General features: G+C 44.9%; 1 protein-coding gene across 2 annotated transcripts in view; it reads left to right on the top strand.

Annotated features, from left to right (window-relative positions):
• The window catches only part of LOC106586393 (voltage-dependent L-type calcium channel subunit beta-4), a 55518-nt gene that overhangs the window by 34510 nt on the left and 2689 nt on the right, over positions 1–18319 (top strand). For both annotated transcript variants that reach the window (XM_014173618.3, XM_014173620.3), the window contains 11 exons: positions 9178–9297; positions 9559–9681; positions 10306–10436; positions 11421–11497; positions 12469–12488; positions 14243–14323; positions 16545–16603; positions 16919–17028; positions 17245–17396; positions 17639–17734; positions 17909–18103. In XM_014173618.3, the coding sequence (XP_014029093.1) occupies positions 9178–9297; positions 9559–9681; positions 10306–10436; positions 11421–11497; positions 12469–12488; positions 14243–14323; positions 16545–16603; positions 16919–17028; positions 17245–17396; positions 17639–17734; positions 17909–18103 (1164 nt within the window). The remainder of the gene's footprint in view (positions 1–9177; positions 9298–9558; positions 9682–10305; positions 10437–11420; positions 11498–12468; positions 12489–14242; positions 14324–16544; positions 16604–16918; positions 17029–17244; positions 17397–17638; positions 17735–17908; positions 18104–18319) is intronic.

The following is an 18319-nucleotide window of genomic DNA, read 5'->3' as shown; positions in this document are numbered from 1 at the left end:
AGACTGTTTTCTCTGCTACCACACGGCAAGCGGTACCGGAGCGCCAAGTCTAGTACCAAAAGGCTCCTTAACAGCTTCTACCCCCAAGCCATAAGACTGCTGAACAATTAATCAATTGGCCAATATTTACATTGACCCCCCCCTGCTGCTACTTGCTGTTTATAATCTATGCATAGTCACTTCACCCCCACCTACATGAACAAATTACCTCAACTAACCTGTACCCCCACACATTGACTCGGTACCGGTACCCCTTGTATATAGCCTCGTTATTGTTACTTGTATTATTTTACATTTTTTACTTTGGTTTATTTGGTAAATATTTTCCTAACTCTTCTTGAACTGCACTGTTGGTTTAAGGGATTGTAAGTAAGCATTTCACGGTAAGGTCTACACTTTTTATTCGCCGCATGTGACAAATAAAGTTTGATTTGATTTGATCAGTATCGCTTAGTCTCCCCATCCTCTCCAGTATTGCTGAGTTTGCAGTAATGGGAAGACAGACCAGCTGGCTGCCTGGTATAATGTGTTCCGAAGTGGAGTGATCGGCTGACTGAATTCCGTGAATGCTTTGGTGTAGAAAACCTTCCCCCAGAGCATCTTTTCTGCCAGTATAGTAACGTATTACAACCTAAATGTATGTCTGAGGAAGATGATCTTAGATGGTAGTGTTGGAGGAAGTCCTTTGTGAATTATTTACTATATTTCAGATGGGGTTAGTGACCAAAGTTATCAGATATACAATGTATACATTTTTTCTTCCAAATGAGTCACATCTTTTTTCAAATTCTGATACTATCATCAGTTGGATGGCAGATGAGGAGAGGCAGGTAGGTTCCAGTGTGGCACACTTGGCTTGTACCAGAGGATGGGGAGGTTAGGTTGAGAGCGGAGAGGAGAGATGGAGGTTAGGTTGAGAGCTACATTGTTTAATCTTTGTAAGAAGAGAATGAGATACACAGAGAAACATGATACTCTGCCACACCAAGACATCAACTGCTTGCTTTATTCAATATTGTACAGAGAGCCCTGCAGCCACAGCCCCTATACAGTGCATTCGGAAAGTATTCACATTTTTTCCCAAATTTTTTTCGCTACAGCCTTATTCTAAAATGGATTTCATTGTTTTTTTTCCTCATCAGTGTCCACACACTACCCCATAATGACAAAGCAAAAAAAGGTTTTTAGAAAATTTTTACAAAATTCATTTTTTTTTACGGAAATATAACATTTACATAAGTATTCAGACCCTTTACTCAGTACTTTGTTGAAGCACCTTTGGCAGCGATTACAGCCTCAAGTCTTCTTGGGTATGACGCTACAAGCTTGGCACACCTGTATTTGGGGAGTTTCTCCCATTCTTCTCTGCAGATCCTCTCAACCTCTGTTAGGTTGGATGGGGAGCATCGCTGCACAGCTATTTTCAGGTCTCTCCAGAGATGTTTGATGCGGTTCAAGTCCGGGCTCTGGCTGGGCCATTCAAGGACATTCAGAGACTTGTCCCGAAGCCACTCCTGCGTTGTCTTGGCTTTGTGCTTAGTGTCGTTGTCCTGTAGAAAGGTGAACCTTCGCCCCAGTCTGAGGTCCTGAGCGCTCTGGAGCAGGTTTTCATCAAGGATCTCTCTGTACTTTGCTCTGTTCATCTTTCCCTCGGTCCTGACTAGTCTCCCAGTGTCTGTCGCTGAAAAACCTCCCCACAGCATGATGCTGCCCCCACTATACTTCACCGTAGGGATGGTTCCAGGTTTCCTCCAGACGTGACGCTTGGAATTCAGGCCAAAGAGTTCAATCTTGGTTTCGTCAGACAAGAGAATCTTGTTTCTCATGGTCTGAGAGTCCTTTAGGTGCCTTTTGGCCAGCTCCAAGCCAGCTATCATGCTTCCGTCTGGCCACTCTAACATAAAGGCCTGATTAGTGGAGTGCTGCAGAGATGGTTGTCCTTCTGGAAGGTTCTCCCATCTCCGCAGAGGAACTCTGGAACTCTGTCAGAGTGACCATCGGGATCTTGGTCACCTCCCTGACCAAGGCCCTTCTCCCCCGATTGCTCAGTTTGGCCGGCCAGCTCTAGGAAGAGTCTTGGAGGTTCCAAACTTCTTCCATTTAGGAATGAGGGAGGCCACTGTGTTCTTGGGGACCTTCAATGCTGCAGAACTATTTTGGTACCCTTCCCCAGATCTGTGCCTCGACACAATCCTGTCTCAAAGCTCTACGGACAATTCCTTCCACCTCATTCATGGCCTGTTTTTTTCTCTGACATGCACTGTCAACTGTGGGACCCTATATAGACAGGTGTGTGCCTTTCCAAATCATGTCCAATCAATTGAATTTACCACAGGTGGACTCTAATCAAGTTGTAGAAACATCTCAAGGATGATCAATGGAAACAGGATGCACCTGAGCTTAATTTCGAGTCTCATAGCAAAGGGTCTGAATACTTATGTAATTAAGGTATTTTCACTTTGTCATTATGGGGAATTTTGTGTTGATTGATGAGAAAAATATGTTTACCCCTGTTTAGAATAAGGCTGTAAGGTAACAAAATGTGGAAAAAGCCAAGGGGTCTGAATACTTTCCGAATGCACTGTATAGGCCAAAGGAAAGTTATGACTCACATGGTCATTACATCATGTGTATTACATCATGTCACAGTATGATACGTCATGTTTTCATGTCTCCAAATGTCCTTTGTTGTATTTACTTCTAGGTTTCTCTCATAGCCAATGGAACTCTGTAGTCCACACCATGCATACAGGAGCTAGCATAGGTTACTATTCTTCACAGGTTGTAGCATGGGAAAATGATAAAGACACTGAATAATTTTGTGAGCATATGGAAGAGGAGGAGGTGGTCGTGATTGATAGACTTAGCGCCTCCAATCTTTGGTCTGTTAGCAGAGGATGATGTAACATAGACGCAGGGAGTCAGGAAGCAGGTGCAGTTAGTGAGTTTAATAATAACGAACATGGAGCAATACAAGAGAAGCGTCTGACATAGAAACATAAACAATACTACCTGATGACTGATGACAAAAGAGTGCTATATAAAGGGTAAATAACCAAGGGAGTAATGAAGTCCAGGTGTGACTGATGATTAGATGCTGGTGTGTGTAAAGATAGTGGCCAGGTGTACGTAAAGATGGGTTGCCAGGACCGGTGGATAGTAGCCCAGTGACGTTGAGCGCTGGAGCGGGAGTAGACGTGACAGTACCCCCCCCAACGCCCGGCTCCAGCCGCAGGACGACACCGGCCAGGAGAACAGCCCCGACAGCGGGCCGGTCCGGACGATGAAGGTGGAAATCTCAAATAATGTTGGGACCAAGAATGTAGTCCACTGGAACCCAACCACTGCTCCTCTGGACCATACCCCTCCCAGTCCACCAGGTTTTGGAGCCGACCCCCACAACGTCGGGAGTCCAGGAGTGATCTGACGGCAAAGGTGGGGCTCCCCTCGATGTCTAAGGGAGGTGTAGGGGTGTGGTGGGGGATGGCATCATCCAGGGGACCAGGAACCACCGGCCTGAGGTGGGAAACATGAAAAGATGGTGAGATGTGGGGAGTTGTAATCTGTAAGTTACCTTGTTGAACCTCCGGAGGACCTTGAACGGCCCCACAAACCATGTATTCAGCTTCTTACAGGGCAGGCGGAGCAGGAGGTTCCCGGTAGAGAACCAGACGCGATCACCAGGATGGAACACGGGGGCCTCACTGCGGTGGCGATTTGCTCTTTCTGACGCGTACAGCGAGCTGGAGTTTCACATGGGCATCGTTCCATACCTCTTCTGCGCGCCTGAACCACTTGTCCACCGCAGGAGCTTTGGTCTGGTAAGGAGTCCACGGAGCCAGGTCTGGCTGATAACCCAGAACACACTGGAAGGGAGTCAGCCCATTGGAGGAGTGTCACAATGAATTCTGGGTGTATTCAGCCCAAGGAAGGCCCACTCCCCCTGCCGGTCCTGGCAGTGGCTCTTCAGGAACCTCCCAAGCTCCTGGTTCATCCTCTCCACCTGCCCGTTAGACTGAGGCCGGTACCCAGAAATTAGGCTGGCATGACCCCAAGCTTCTCCATGAAAGCCTTCCATACACCTGATGTGAATTGGGGGCCACGATTGGAGATGATATCCTCCGGAAGGCCAAAGTGCCGGAAGACCTGCTGAAACAGTGCCTCAGCGACCTGTAGAGCGGAAGGGAGATCAGAGAGAGGGATGATACGGCATGATTTAAAGATTCTGTCCACTTTCACCAAAATGGTGGTAAAACCATCAGAAGAGGGGAGATCAGTGACAAAATCAATGGACAGATGAGACCAGGGACACTGAGGCATAGGAAGGGGAAGGAGTTTCCCTGCTGGAGTGTTCCGTGGGATTTGGATTGGGCACAAACGGAACAGGAGTTGACATCACGAGTGACGTCCTGCACCAAGGTGGGCCATCAGTACTTTCCAGAGATGGACTGAATAGTGCTGTCATGCGTGCTCCCGCTCCCGCTCCCACTCTCGCGCCAGGCTGCCCATCATTATGCACACTTGTCACCATCGTTACGTGCATCAGCGCTTCATTGGACTCACCTGGACTCCCTCACTTTATTGATTGCCTCCTCTATATCTGTTTATTCCTCAGTTTCCCACGCCTCAGCCGGCTCGTCAAGCTCCCACTCCTCAGCCGGCTCGTCGGGCTTCTGTCATGCCTGCTCCCACTCCCACTCTCTGGCGCTCGAGGGCACCAGGCTGCCCATCATTATGCACACATCTCACCATCGTTATGCGCATCAGCGCTTCATTGGACTCACCTGGACTCCATCACTTTATTGATTGCCTCCTCTATATCTGTCTATTCCTCAGTTTCAACTTGGTGAAAAACTGGGCCCCGCGAAGTTGTTCAATTGCGGCCAGCCCCAACGAGAGAGGGTAGCGGTACTTCGTGGTGATGGAATTCAGATTTCTGTAATCGATGCAAGCAGAGACAGGTAGCGCGGGTCTTGGAAAAAATCTCCCAAAGATCTTGGTATACCTCCGGGATGTTGGGCTGAAGGGTAACCACAGGACTCTCAACCGATGTGGAACCACAGGTAAAGGGTAAGCAGGTGGATGATCTTGTGTACGGGTGCACTGAGGATGAGGAAGGGAAGGCTTACTTGATGTATGGATTCCACAGTGAGCGTGAGTAGTGCTGTGATATATGTGATTATCCCAGATCCCAGTGGTTGACTCTCCAGTGCTTGAACCAGACAAGGAGAGGAGAGCGAGTATGAGGTGATGTTAAGGGAGGAGGCGAGGGCCTGGTCAATAAAATTCCCCGCGGCACCGGAGTCCACTAGAGCTGTAGAAACAAAACATGAAGGACAGCTAGCCAGTGAAATCGTTACAAGGAAAGGTTTAGCGGAAAGTGATGATGATGGAATACTCACACCTAACCCAGGAGACGGATGATCACGTGGCTATCCCTCTGCTTCCGTGGACCCCCAGGTTAGAACATACCGGACACCCTAGAAGCTGGTGTCCCTCCTGTCCGCAATAAGGGCAGAGCCCCAGCTGTCTATGACGTTGTCGCCCAGCCACGGAGAGACATGTGGCCCTAACCTCTATGGGTTCAGGCTCTGACTCAGAATGATCAATGGAGGAGGGAGAGAGGCGATGGCGGTACCGACGCTCCCGAAAAAGGTTATCCAGACGGATGGCCATCACGTTGAGTGCGTCCAAGGATAGGTTGGCGCGCCCACTCCGTCTGGAACTCTTTGCGCAATACTCTTCTGAATAGGGTGCGGAGCACCAGCTCATTCCGTCCTCTGGATGCTGCCACTGTCTGAAAGGTGAGTGCTTACTCCACCATAGTCTGGCCATCCTGCCGTAGTTGGAATAAGCGCTCACCCCCCTCTCTGCCCTATGGTGGATGGTCAAAGAACCCCCTGAAGAGAGCCATGAACCCCTCATAGGAACCCATCTCTTCCTCTCCTAGATGGCCATGGCCCACTCCAACGCCGGTCCAGTCAGCAGAGAAATAACCGTGGCAACCTTGGACCTCTCGGTGGTGGGGGCTCCCATCTGATGAGTGGAATAGAGGGAGCACTGGAGTAGGAAGCCACGGAATTTCAATCGAGTCCCGTCATATTTCTCCAGGAGGGAAAATTGGGCATCGCTGACCAGGACGGACTGCTGGATGGGCTGGGGTACTGGCTCGCTGGGTCGACTTGTGGTAGAAAATCCTCCTCCGTTTGGAGATGACGCCGCTTGAGTAATGTCGACTCATTGAAGAACGCGGAGGACCTCATCCATAGCCGTCCCCAAATGAGCCAGCTGGTCATTGTATTGACGAAGTAGGTGTCTCTGTTCGCCGGCCATCTGGGAGATGTCTTGGTTAACTGCTGCTTCCATTTTTTGAGGTAGTATTCTATAACGTAGATGTAGGGAGTCAGGAAGCAGGTGCGGTTAGTGAGATTAATAATAACATGGAGCGATACAAAACAAGAGAAGTGTCTGACATAGAAACATAAACAATACCACCTGATGACTGATAACTAAAGAGTGCTATATAAAGGGTAAGTAATCGAGGGAGTAATGAAGTGCAGGTATGACTGATGATGAAATGGAGGTGTGCGTAAAGATGGGTTGCCAGGACCGGTGGTTAGTAGACCGGTGATGTCCAGCGCCGGAACGGGGGAGCAGGAGTGAACGTGACAGATGAGGTATGAGGGGTGGCAGGTAGCCTAGTGGTTAGAGCATTGGACTAGTAACCGGAAGGTCGCAAAATCAAATCCCCGAGCTGACAGGGTAAAAATCTGTTGTTCTCCCCCTGAACAAGGCAGTTAACCCACTGTTCCTAGGCAGTCATTGAAAATAAGTATTTGTTCTTAACTGACTTGCCTGGTTAAATAAAGGTTAAAATAAATATTACTTTTTTTATGAGAGAAAGAAGGCTGGAGGGAGAGAGAAGGCGAGAGAGAGATAAAGGGGACAGGGTGATTAATCAGACTGGACATTGATGTCAACAGTAGTAGCAGCAGCAGCAGCGGTGGTTATGTAACACGTGGTCACGTGACTGACTGGGGGGCCTGGTCAAGGGGCAGGGGATGACGAGTGGCTGATGGCGATGATGCTGCGGGGCCTGTGAGTCACAGGACAGTACAGTATCCTATAGACCAAACAGATGGACAGCAAATGTTACATCAATAGATGTCACAAAGAGGATGAGCCCAGTGTACGTGCCAATTCTAAACAGCCACAGATTTAACCTAGGACTTGAAAGTAACATATTACATGTAATTATTGTATTACTTATTAGACAGGAATGGGGGCAGGTCTAGAGGTAGGAGTGTCTGCCTTGTCATCATCTCTTTAGCAACATCACATGCCACAGTAGACACATCGAGACCCAGAACTGAGATATCAGTTGTCTTTGTAACACTCTGAGTGAATGTTATAGCCATTGTGACTGCACACTGCGCTGTAGATGTGATCACCGTCATCATGTCTAGCATTGCCTTCGTCAGGAAGCCTGAAATAGAGTCCCCTTGCCCCCCCTCAGAATCATCCACCCCCTTGCAGCAGGCAGGCGCTGCGTGCTGGCATTTGGGGCTCCGCTGTGCTGCTGTGCTGTCAGTGTGTTCTGAGTCGCTCACAAGGCTGATGGGAAATCTCTCTGTCTCTCTGTCTGTCTCTCTGTCTGTCTCTCTGTCTGTGTCTCTGTCACCCTCTCCCTGTCTATTTTTTTTCTCTCTCTCTGACCCTGTCTGTCTGTCTCTCTTTATCTATCCCTCTTCTTCCTCTTTCAATCTCCCCCTCTCTCTACTTTTCTCCCTCCCTCGCTCCCCCTCCTTTTGATGTCCTTCTCACACTTTCTTCTCATCCCCTACTCACTCTTTCTTCACGGTCTGTCCCTCTATCTTCTTCTATCTCCTCTTCACACTCTCTCGTTCCCTCTTTCCCGCTCTGACTGAGTGAGGGGGTGTTGTACCGGGCTCTCTCCCAGCAACTACTGACTCGTTGCTAATAGAGTGGTGTGTGTGTGTGTGTGTGTGTGTGTGTGTGTGTGTGTGTGTGTGTGTGTGTGTGTGTGTGTGTGTGTGTGTGTGTGTGTGTGTGTGTGTGTGTGTGTGTGTGTGTGTGTGTGTGTGTGTGTGTGTGTGTGTGTGTGTGTGTGTGTGGTATCGGGGGCAGCTCTTCTGATCGTAATGACATGAGACTGCCTGAGGTTGGGTGGTGGGCCGAGCCACAGTACCCACCTCCACCCAGGGAAGCAACACACAGGGACAGAGACAGGGACACACTATCTCTATGTCTCTCCCTCTCTCTCTCTTTCTCCCCTACTGTCTCATTCTAATCAGCTTCCTGTGAAGGGACTATTGAAAGCATTAGAAATAGACTACTTTGATCCAGGAATCAAAAGATCCCACACAAAAGGAACAAGGGCCTTGAAGATTGTTTAACCTTGTTGCACCGAGCAAAAAAAGACAGCAGATCTTGACCAAGATTTATTTGAACCTTTTAGATATATATTTTCACTGCTGCTTCCAATAAATGTAGTAGACGTTTCAATGACCAACCACACATCATGGTGGTCAAACTGGTCATCTACCCTGGCAATCACTGTCAGTTCCAACACTAGTCCACTCTGCTCCATTCAGCCTGAGGGGTATTGATGTAGAAAGGGAGCTGTCTTGCCACTCGTGTGCCAGCCTGCCGTCCTTGTCTCTCTGTTCTCGCTCTCTCTCCTTCCCATATTTGTGAACTGTGTCGCACGGCTCACCAGCTTTAATCAGGGTCCCTTTGATCACGCTTGGAGAGGCATATTCCCTGCCACATGACGTACGGACTCCCCCTCTGTAGCACCTGGCTGTAGGCCTATCTCTGCCACCTCTACTCTGTGCTTATTCATTGCATTCTGGTCATATTTAGGACATGTACAGTAGGCTAACCATTTAGCCTTACCTTAGATCTGTTCAACACAGCATTACAGCTTTCATAGTGATGCAAAAGTTCACAAACTTCGCTGAACTGTGTAAGCGCGGAAAAAATGTGCCATAATAGTAATGAGAACTACAGAGTGGTTCAGCTACAATATTGAACATTTTCCAGGGACAAATGTCATAATGTCTTGTTCCTGTCCAGGGTTAGCTGACTCCTACACTAGCCGACCATCTCACTCTTGTCTGACTGTTGTCTAACTGTTATCTTGTCCCACTACAGGGTTCAGCTGACTCCTACACTAGCCGACCATCGGACTCAGATGTCTCCCTGGAGGAGGAGCCGACAGGCGGCAAGCTGGAGAAGGAGCAGCAGGCCACTGTACAGCTGGAGAGGGCCAAGGTGAGACAGATTTCTGCTAGGTGTCCCACTGTGGAGCCTTATGCTATGCTACTGTACTATCACAGGCATACACCTTAAGAACAAGGCCCCTATCATTGGGAAGGTCCCAGTAGGCAAGGCTGGTTGAAATTACATTATTACAACCAAATTAAAACCAGAACTGGCATCTTTGCAACCAGTAATGCTCACTGGGTTATGGTTGAGCTTATCTAGCTAGGCTAGGCACTCTTCTTATACGTGACGTTTCCTGTATCGTCTCAGGCCAAAGCGGTGGCCTTTGCTGTGAAGACTAACGTCAGTTACTCTGGAGCCCTGGATGAGGATGTCCCTGTGGCAGGAACCGCCATCTCCTTTGATGCCAAAGACTTCCTGCACATTAAAGAGGTACAGCATATATAACACACTGTACTGGTAAAGCTATGGCTGCGTTTGAAATGGCATCCTATTCCCTATGTAGTGTACTACTTTTGTCCGAAGCCCATGAGGCCAAAAGTAGCTCTGGCCAACAGTAGTGCACTATATAGGGAATAGGGTGCCATTTCAGACAGCCTATGTTTGCTTCAAGCCACATCTGTTCACGGGCCATTATGGATGACGCAATATCAATAATGCATGTCCTGTTTTGGAATCAGTGGAGTCACATAGAGTGTGTATACAGCCTTGTATCTCTGTGGAGTTTACACACTCTCTTCTGTTCGATTCTGAGTCATTGTGTTGTTTTGTGTTGGCTTTCACAGTCGCATAGAGTGAGTACCGTATGTCTGTGGATTGTTACACACTTCTATTCTAAGACATTGGTTTTGTGTTGCTTTGCCCATAGTCACATACTGTATAGTGTGTGAATGTCTATTTAACACACACACACACACACACACACACACACACACACACACACACACACACACACACACACACACACACACACACACACACACACACACACACACACACACACACACACACACACTTCAGTCATTGAGCTGTTTTATGTTGTCTTGCCCATTATAGAAGTACAGTAATGACTGGTGGATTGGCCGGCTGGTGAAGGAGGGCTGTGAGATCGGATTCATCCCCAGCCCTCTGAAACTGGATAACATTCGTCTACAGCAGGAGCAGAAGAGGGGCACACGCTCTTACGGGTAAGGCCTAGTTGGAGGGGCTTGGGGTGGTGTATTGAGGGGCTGAGGTGGACTTGGTTGGGTGAAGGGGCTGTGTTAGAGGATGGGTAGGGGATTGGAGAGGGGCTAACAATTTCTAAGAACTTTCATGAATAAGCATTAATCAACTATTTATCAACTTTATTAAGCATTTATAAAAGTTATTATAAAAAGTTACTAAAGTACAATGAGAAGCTACCTACTCTCCATTCCAGGGCTGGCTCTGCTGTGACTATGTGTTTTACTCATAACTGGTCAGAGGTTACTCATAATAACAGATTGGTGACGTGTTTCTTAGGTGACATTAATATGATAAGAGATTATATGCATCATCATATATCATTTTCCTCATTCAGCTATGCTTTAACTATTTGTTGTCTATTTTAAAGGACATTTTGTATTCCCCGTTGGCCTCATGTTGCAGAGGGTTACATTATGCAACAGTTGTGGTAAAACAGTGGGTATGTCGTCTCACATAGTGCCGTGACAGATATTATCTCCAAGCCTATCACGGCTCATAAATTATATATTAGCCAATTCAATTCCAGCCCTGTGTTATCATCATTTCTGGAACAATGTATAGTCAATACTTATATAGTCTACCATGTACTTATAGTATTCATGCAATTACATTCTACTGTTGGATAATTATATTCTACTGCTAAATATTCAACATGGAAGTGCAGTTTAGAAGTGCATTTACCACTACAACACACTTTACAGTAAAATAATACAATTCAAGAGATAAAAACATGCAAGCGGCAATAACAGAGAAGAATAAAATAACAGTAAAACACCAAGGATGTCTAAAGTAACAATAACATGAGTGATTAAAGACAGAGAACTGTTGGTGACCCTGTTTCTCCCGGGGATAGGAGTTCTGTTTGACTCCGTGATGAGACTATCTGTGTTCCACATTAATGATTCTTCTCTCCATCTCTGCCTGTTATCCTTTGTGCCTTGCAGTAAGTCCAGTGGGAATTCCTCCTCCAGTCTAGGAGACATGGTTTCAGGCGGGTTCAAACCCAACCCTCCCTCTGCAGGTGAGCCTCCAGACAGAAGCCTATTAGGGAAGGGCGTCTCTCCGGGTGCGACGTCTAGTTAGTTGTTTGTCAGAATGAATCATTAAGCAAACAGAGCTATGATCTAATTGTCCCTGTCTCTAACATAACATATCATTGTTGCTCAGTGTGTTGTTTGTTAACATATCAAATCCAGTGTGAGAACTGTCGGTCCCTTCACTATGAACTGAATGGTTACCAGAGTATACATACCCAATGTTATTGTTCAACACCAGCAGAAAACAAAATGTAGTTACATTTTTGTAGAATTTCTTAAAAATGATGCACCTGCAAATGTCAAATGGGAAACAGTGGCTGGAGGTTGGGTGGATGGAATGTGGAGTTGTGAGATCTTTGTGTCTTCCAGAATGTGCCATGTTTTGGACTGGAGTGAGGTGGGCCATGCACTCTCAGTCCACTCCTCCTCCTCTTCCTCCAAGAGGATTATGGACAGGTGTTATGTCCATGCAATGAGTTTGCTTTAAGTGAAACATAACCATATAGCCCAAACTCTGCGTTATCCAATTCAAAGGATCTTCTCCGTCTTATAGCGAGGGCTACTAATACTCTATCTTTATTTCAATTTCTTTGTAAGACACCAAACACTTTTATATGATAATGCAATTTCAGAGTTAGTTATCAAGTGCAACCAATGGCTGCCACCTGCAAAGGAAGGTTTGGAATAGAAGCGACAAATAAATAAAGTGTTTTGACCACTAATATACTGTATACATACTGTATATTTAATACTTCATTTATTTGTGTGGTAATAAGTTATTTGCATCCATCATTGCACAATTAAAATGTTTCCATCAAATGTTTCAACCCAACCACTGGGTATTAAAGTACTGTGATACTGAAAAGGTTTCACTGTAATGTTTTGTACTGTATATTGTATTAGGTCTCTGCTTTGCATTCAAAGGCACTTATCAATTATTTTCAAATTTTTACAGGAAAACAGAAGCAGAAAGTGGTGAGTAGTATACACACTTTTCATTCATTAATTCACATACAGGTAACCTTCAAGATCTGTAACCAAATAAGAAACTGGTTGTACCCAGATTCATAAGTTCAGTCGGCATTTCATCCTCCATATCCAAATTTCGATCTCTATTTCAGGCATACAGAATAATACTAACTGAATTGACTTGCTCTTTATTCACGCCAATTAATCTTTTATAAATACTATACTATCTTTATTTTTTAAATATTTTTTTAGGGGGTAGCTTTAATATTGCAAATCGATTGTGGCTTCCATCAATGTAATTGTCTGCATCATTTCCAATCCCCCATATATTCTTTGTAAATATATACACTACCGTTCAAAAGTTTAGGGTCACTTAGAAATGTGTCACGTCCTGACCAGCAGAGGGAGTAGTGGTGTAGTATTTTGGTCAGGACGTGGCAGAAGAAGTCTGTATGTGTTGTCTAGTATGTCTGTTTCTGTGTTAGTCTTGTGACTCCTGATCAGGAACAGCTGGGGATCGTTGTTCCTGATTGGGAGTCATATATTTAGGAGTATGTTTGTCACTTGGGTTTGTGGGTGGTTGTGCTAACACTGCTAGTCCTTTTGTTTGGAGTAAGCATGTTTTGTGTTTATTGGTTTCCTGTGTATGCTTTGCTCTTCTATATTAAAAAGATGAGTATCCACATTCCGTCTGCAGTTTGGTCCATACAACACGGCTTCAACTATTGTGACAGAAATGTCCTTGTTTTTGAAAGAAAAGCAAATTTTTTTGTCCATTACAATAACATCAAATTGATCAGAAATACAGTGTAGACATTGTTAATTTTGTAAATGACTATTGTAGCTGGAAACGGCTGATTTTTAATGGAATATCTACATAGGCGTACAGAGGCCCATTATCAGCAACCATCACTCCTGTGTTAAAATGGCACGTTGTGTTAGCTAATCCAAGTTTACAATTTTAAAAGGCTAATTGATCATTAGAAAACCCTTTTGCAATTATGTTAGCACAGCTGAAAACTGTTGTTCTGATTAAAGAAGTATTAAAACTGGCCTTCTTTAGATTAGTTGAGTATCTGGAGCACCAGCATTTGTGGGTTCGATTACAGGCTCAAAATGGCCAGAAACAATGAACTTTCTTCTGAAACTCATCATTCTATTCTTGTTGGCTCTAACCAGAATAGAAAAGAGAAGTGGGAGGCCCCGGTGCACAGCTGAGCAGAAGGACAAGTACATTGGTGTCTAATTTGAGAAACCGATGCCTCAAGTCCTCAACTGGCAGCTTCATTAAATAGTACCCGCAAAACACCAGTCTCAACGACTGGGGAGCCCACATTGATATGTTAGTCACTCTCACTCAGATATCATATTAAAAACTGGAAACAGTTCTCTACACCCTATGGCAAAATGCGTAGAATTGGATATCTCGTCTTTAATCTGCTGGCAGTATTTTTTGTAACAACACTTTGTCAGCACATTATCAGGAAGTAAAACAGAACCGTCCAATTGTCTTAATAGCATCACTTAACAGCAGATAGCTGTAATACAATCCAGCTACTGTTATACAAATTCTCATTCAACATCCATTGGTAACACGTTGCATAAAGTTGCTATTGCACCTGAGTTGGAACACTGTAAATACACTGACAAACTTTCTTGGCATGTAATAATACCTAATAAAAGGACTTCATAATGGTGAATGGCATGTTACATGTTGCTGTGGTGTCTGTGCTCCCTCTAACCATCTACCTCCACTACAGACTGAACACATCCCTCCCTATGATGTGGTCCCCTCTATGAGACCAGTGGTCCTGGTAGGACCGTCCCTGAAGGGATATGAGGTAGGCATCATAGCAATATTGTTGTTGCATTGGTCAAGTGTTATTAAGCCTCCAAAATAGCTATTCAGAACGACTGCAATATTTGGTTGTGTGCCATACATTACACCAAAGTGACACCAATTCCCAGCTCTCCGTTTTGTAATCAATATTGAGGCCCGTCAGCGTGTAGACTAGAGGTTAAGATGCAGCTTCATTGAAGAGGTTTACCCACACATTCACGGACAGTGAATAGCTCCCCCATTTATTATCAGAGTAGATATTTGGAGGTCTCCAACAATAACAGCTATGTCAGGCCTATCCATTCATTGCTAACTAACCAGCAATGGGGGCTTGCAGAAAAAAAGAGGGAAGCATCTTTTCCCCGGCATGTATGGGGGGAAGTGGGGAGCTAGGATCATCTTCACACAGAATCACAGTCCTCGTCTCCGCTCCACCGTGTTGCCGTGGTAACAACCTTCTGGGTAAAACACGTCAGTCTGAAAAAGTGGCACATGGCTTGAAATTAGAAACACAGAGCTTAACAGCACCAGATGATCTGTGTGTGTACAAGAAAACTGTGTTAGTTATTATGATAATACAGCAAAAATATATATACATTTTGTCAGCGACGAGGTTATGCGAAGGTGGATGGAATGGGGGCACAATTTGGTCTTCTTAATGTGAATTTTTGCCCAACTTACAGAGACGTGTGTATTGTTCCAAAATATCTAATTACAGTACACTGCTTTCTTGTGTGAACAGCATGATGCTGTTGTCATTCATGCTCAATGTCAAGAGAGCTTACACAACATCTGTTTTTTCCTCTAAAACTGTCCCTAGTGAAATGTAAAAAATGTCAATGTTGCCGTTATGTAATGCCCTGGCCATAGAGAGGGTTTTTTGTTCTCTATTTTTGGTTAGGCCAGGGTGTGACATGGGTGGGCGTTCTAGGTTTCTTTTTCTATGTTGGTGGTTTTCTTTGTTTCCGCCGTGTATGGCTCTCAATCAGGAACAGGTGTAGATCGTTGTTGCTGATTGAGAGTCATACATAGGCAGCCTGTTTTTCCTTTGGGGTTTGGGGTGAATGTTTTCTGTTTAGTTTGTTCCTGACAGAACTGTTGCTGGTTGTTTTTTTTTTGGGTTCTTTTTGTATGGTGTTCATTCGGTTATTAAAATATCTTGTAAGATGAACACATCCTCCGCTGCACCTTGGTCTCATTTGAACGACGACCGTTACACGTTAACTATAAAGAATATGGTTATTTCTGTGTGAAAAGCACACAAAAAGTCTTTAACTTTTTTTGGATATACCATATAATAATTGTTCCACACTGCTCCTTGCTAGCCTTGTCCTCAAAACTACAGTTCTTCCCAGCTTCAGAGTGTAATTCAAATAGCTTGCAGAAATAGCATTAATGAAGACTGGTCTGGCCTGCTATAGCCCAATTCATCACATCGGCATTGGTCTTTATGACACTTCATTGTAGGCCTTAATCACCTTATTTAATGTAACCAGGATTAATTCTTTAGAAAATGAAGTGGAAAGAAACCAGAGATCATGCTTCTCCTTTGATGGATGGGCAGGACCAGAGGAGCCTGAATGGACCTCCTGGGTGGATGTCATAATTCATTTTTATTTCAACTGTATTTAACTAGACAAGTCAGTTAAGAACAAATTCTTATTTACAATGATGACCTACCAAAAGGCAAAAGGCCTCCTGTGGGGACGGGATTACATTTTTTAATAAATTATATAAAAATATAGAACAAAACACACATCACGACAAGAGAGACAACCCAACACTACATAAAGAGAGACCTTCTAGATATGAGGAATATGGAGAAATCTTTAATGGATGTATAATGGGGGTGGATGGGGAAAGATGGGATGGTCTTGATTTAGCACTAATACTGAAATCGAAAATGATTGCAAAGTTGACAACTGATCTTTTGACATCCTTGGGCACCTTTGTCCATAACATGTGTTATTTATAAACATTGCCCATCAGGGAATGTAGCTTCAGCATAAGAAATGGGTCTTGCAAGGGTTCTTCCAGGCTTGCTATACGTAGCTGTGAGGAATTGTCAATGAATTTCTACTGGCTTATTTCCTTGCTGTCTGTCTTAACCCTCTCTCACCTGTCCTGTTACTCACGCTCGCTCTCTTTCACTCCTTTTTCCTCACTATTGTATCCCTCTTTTCTGTCTGCCATCCTCTGCTGCTCCCGGGCTCCGTGTGCAGGTGACAGACATGATGCAAAAAGCACTCTTTGATTTCCTGAAGCACAGGTTTGATGGCAGGTGAGGAGTCATCAGCCCTTTTCCTGCCTATTGTCGCCAGCACTTTCCCTTTCCCCTGCATACTGTACTAACCCTCTGCAGGCTGCTCCACTTACCCTCATGCAAACTACTATAGCTAGTTGAAAAAAGATGTAAAGCACTTGTAAATGAATTTAATGAGTTATCAAAGTACCTTATTTGACCACCTGTTTTGACTAGGTCTTTCCTTAGATTTTATAAACATTCTGGTAACCATACAATACTAGTCTGGATTGTGAATAACATGTTGTGTTGTATGTTCTCCTATTCTGTCTGTCTTGATTCTATAACTGGTAGGATATCCATTACAAGGGTAACGGCAGACATCGCTCTGGCCAAGAGGTCAGTGCTCAACAACCCCAGCAAGAGGGCCATCATTGAAAGATCCAACACCAGGACCAACCTAGGTATCATCACAATGGCATTGAATGCTATCATTCTTTACTTTACTGTGTATATATTGTACATGTTAAAAAGGAAGGTACATGTATGCATATAATATATTTTTCATATCCGATAAAGGATCTGTTTTACACAGAATTTGTGGAATTTATGTCTTCTGATCTTGGCGATATAAATAGATTCATCCTCTGTCTGTGATCTGTCTTCTTTATCCTGTACAGCGGAGGTTCAGAGTGAGATTGAGAGGATATTTGAGCTGGCCCGATCCTTACAGCTGGTGGTTCTGGATGCTGACACGATCAACCATCCGGCCCAGCTCACAAAAACGTCCTTAGCACCTATCATCGTCCATGTTAAAGTGTCCTCTCCTAAGGTATTTTTAGGCTTCCCTTTATCCTCAAATGGTTCTAATTTTAAATTGAAAATGGGAGGAATTTCAGAGGAACCAGGCTCCGGGAGTGAAATCCTTTTGACACAAATATTTTTTTTTAAGGTAAATTCAAGGATTTGTCATTGATGGGTCCCCGCTGTGACCTTTTTCCATTTCCAACCATGACCAGGCTGATTTACATTGCTGCCCTCTCATGGCTTGATTAATATATCAACTATCCACAGGTTCTGCAGCGGCTGATCAAGTCGAGAGGGAAATCCCAGAGCAAACACTTGAATGTGCAGCTGGTGGCAGCGGACAAACTAGCACAGTGCCCCCCGGTAGGCATCCAATATCCCCCACAGTACACTCTGTCAACGTCTACATCCTGTTACTGTCTCTGGCCTTCACAAGGGCTATCAGCAAATCAGTCTGGCAAGTCTAATTCTGCATGTCTCTGCTCTCACCCTCTCTCTCTCTGTCTGTCTCTCTCATTCCCCTCCCCTCTCTCGCAGGAAATGTTTGACATCATTCTGGATGAGAATCAGCTGGAGGATGCATGTGAGCACCTGGCAGAGTACCTGGAAGCCTACTGGAGGGCCACACACACCTCCTTGAGCACCCCTCTCAACCCTCTGCTGGGCCGCAACCTGGGATCCACCGCTCTCTCTCCGTACCCCACAGCCATAACCGGGCTGGTGAACCAACAGGTGATTATAATAAATCTTATTTAGTTATATAGGGGGTTAAAGTACAATAGATGTCGTGGCAATAGCTATAGTGACTGTTTATTTTGCTGAATTATCGTTGAGCAAATCGGTATTAAATAATTAATTGGAAAAGGTATCAGTCAGTAGTGAAATTATACAGGATTGTTGCCTATTTATGGAGTCTTATAGTCACTGAGGTCTTTCTCACTATATAAA

This window comes from Salmo salar, chromosome 25, assembly GCF_965601325.2.
Source record: "Salmo salar chromosome 25, fSalSal1, whole genome shotgun sequence".
In the NCBI taxonomy this organism is placed as follows: Eukaryota; Metazoa; Chordata; class Actinopteri; order Salmoniformes; family Salmonidae; genus Salmo; species Salmo salar.
Note: the sequence above shows the minus strand (reverse complement) of the source record. Positions and strands in the feature narration are given on the sequence as shown.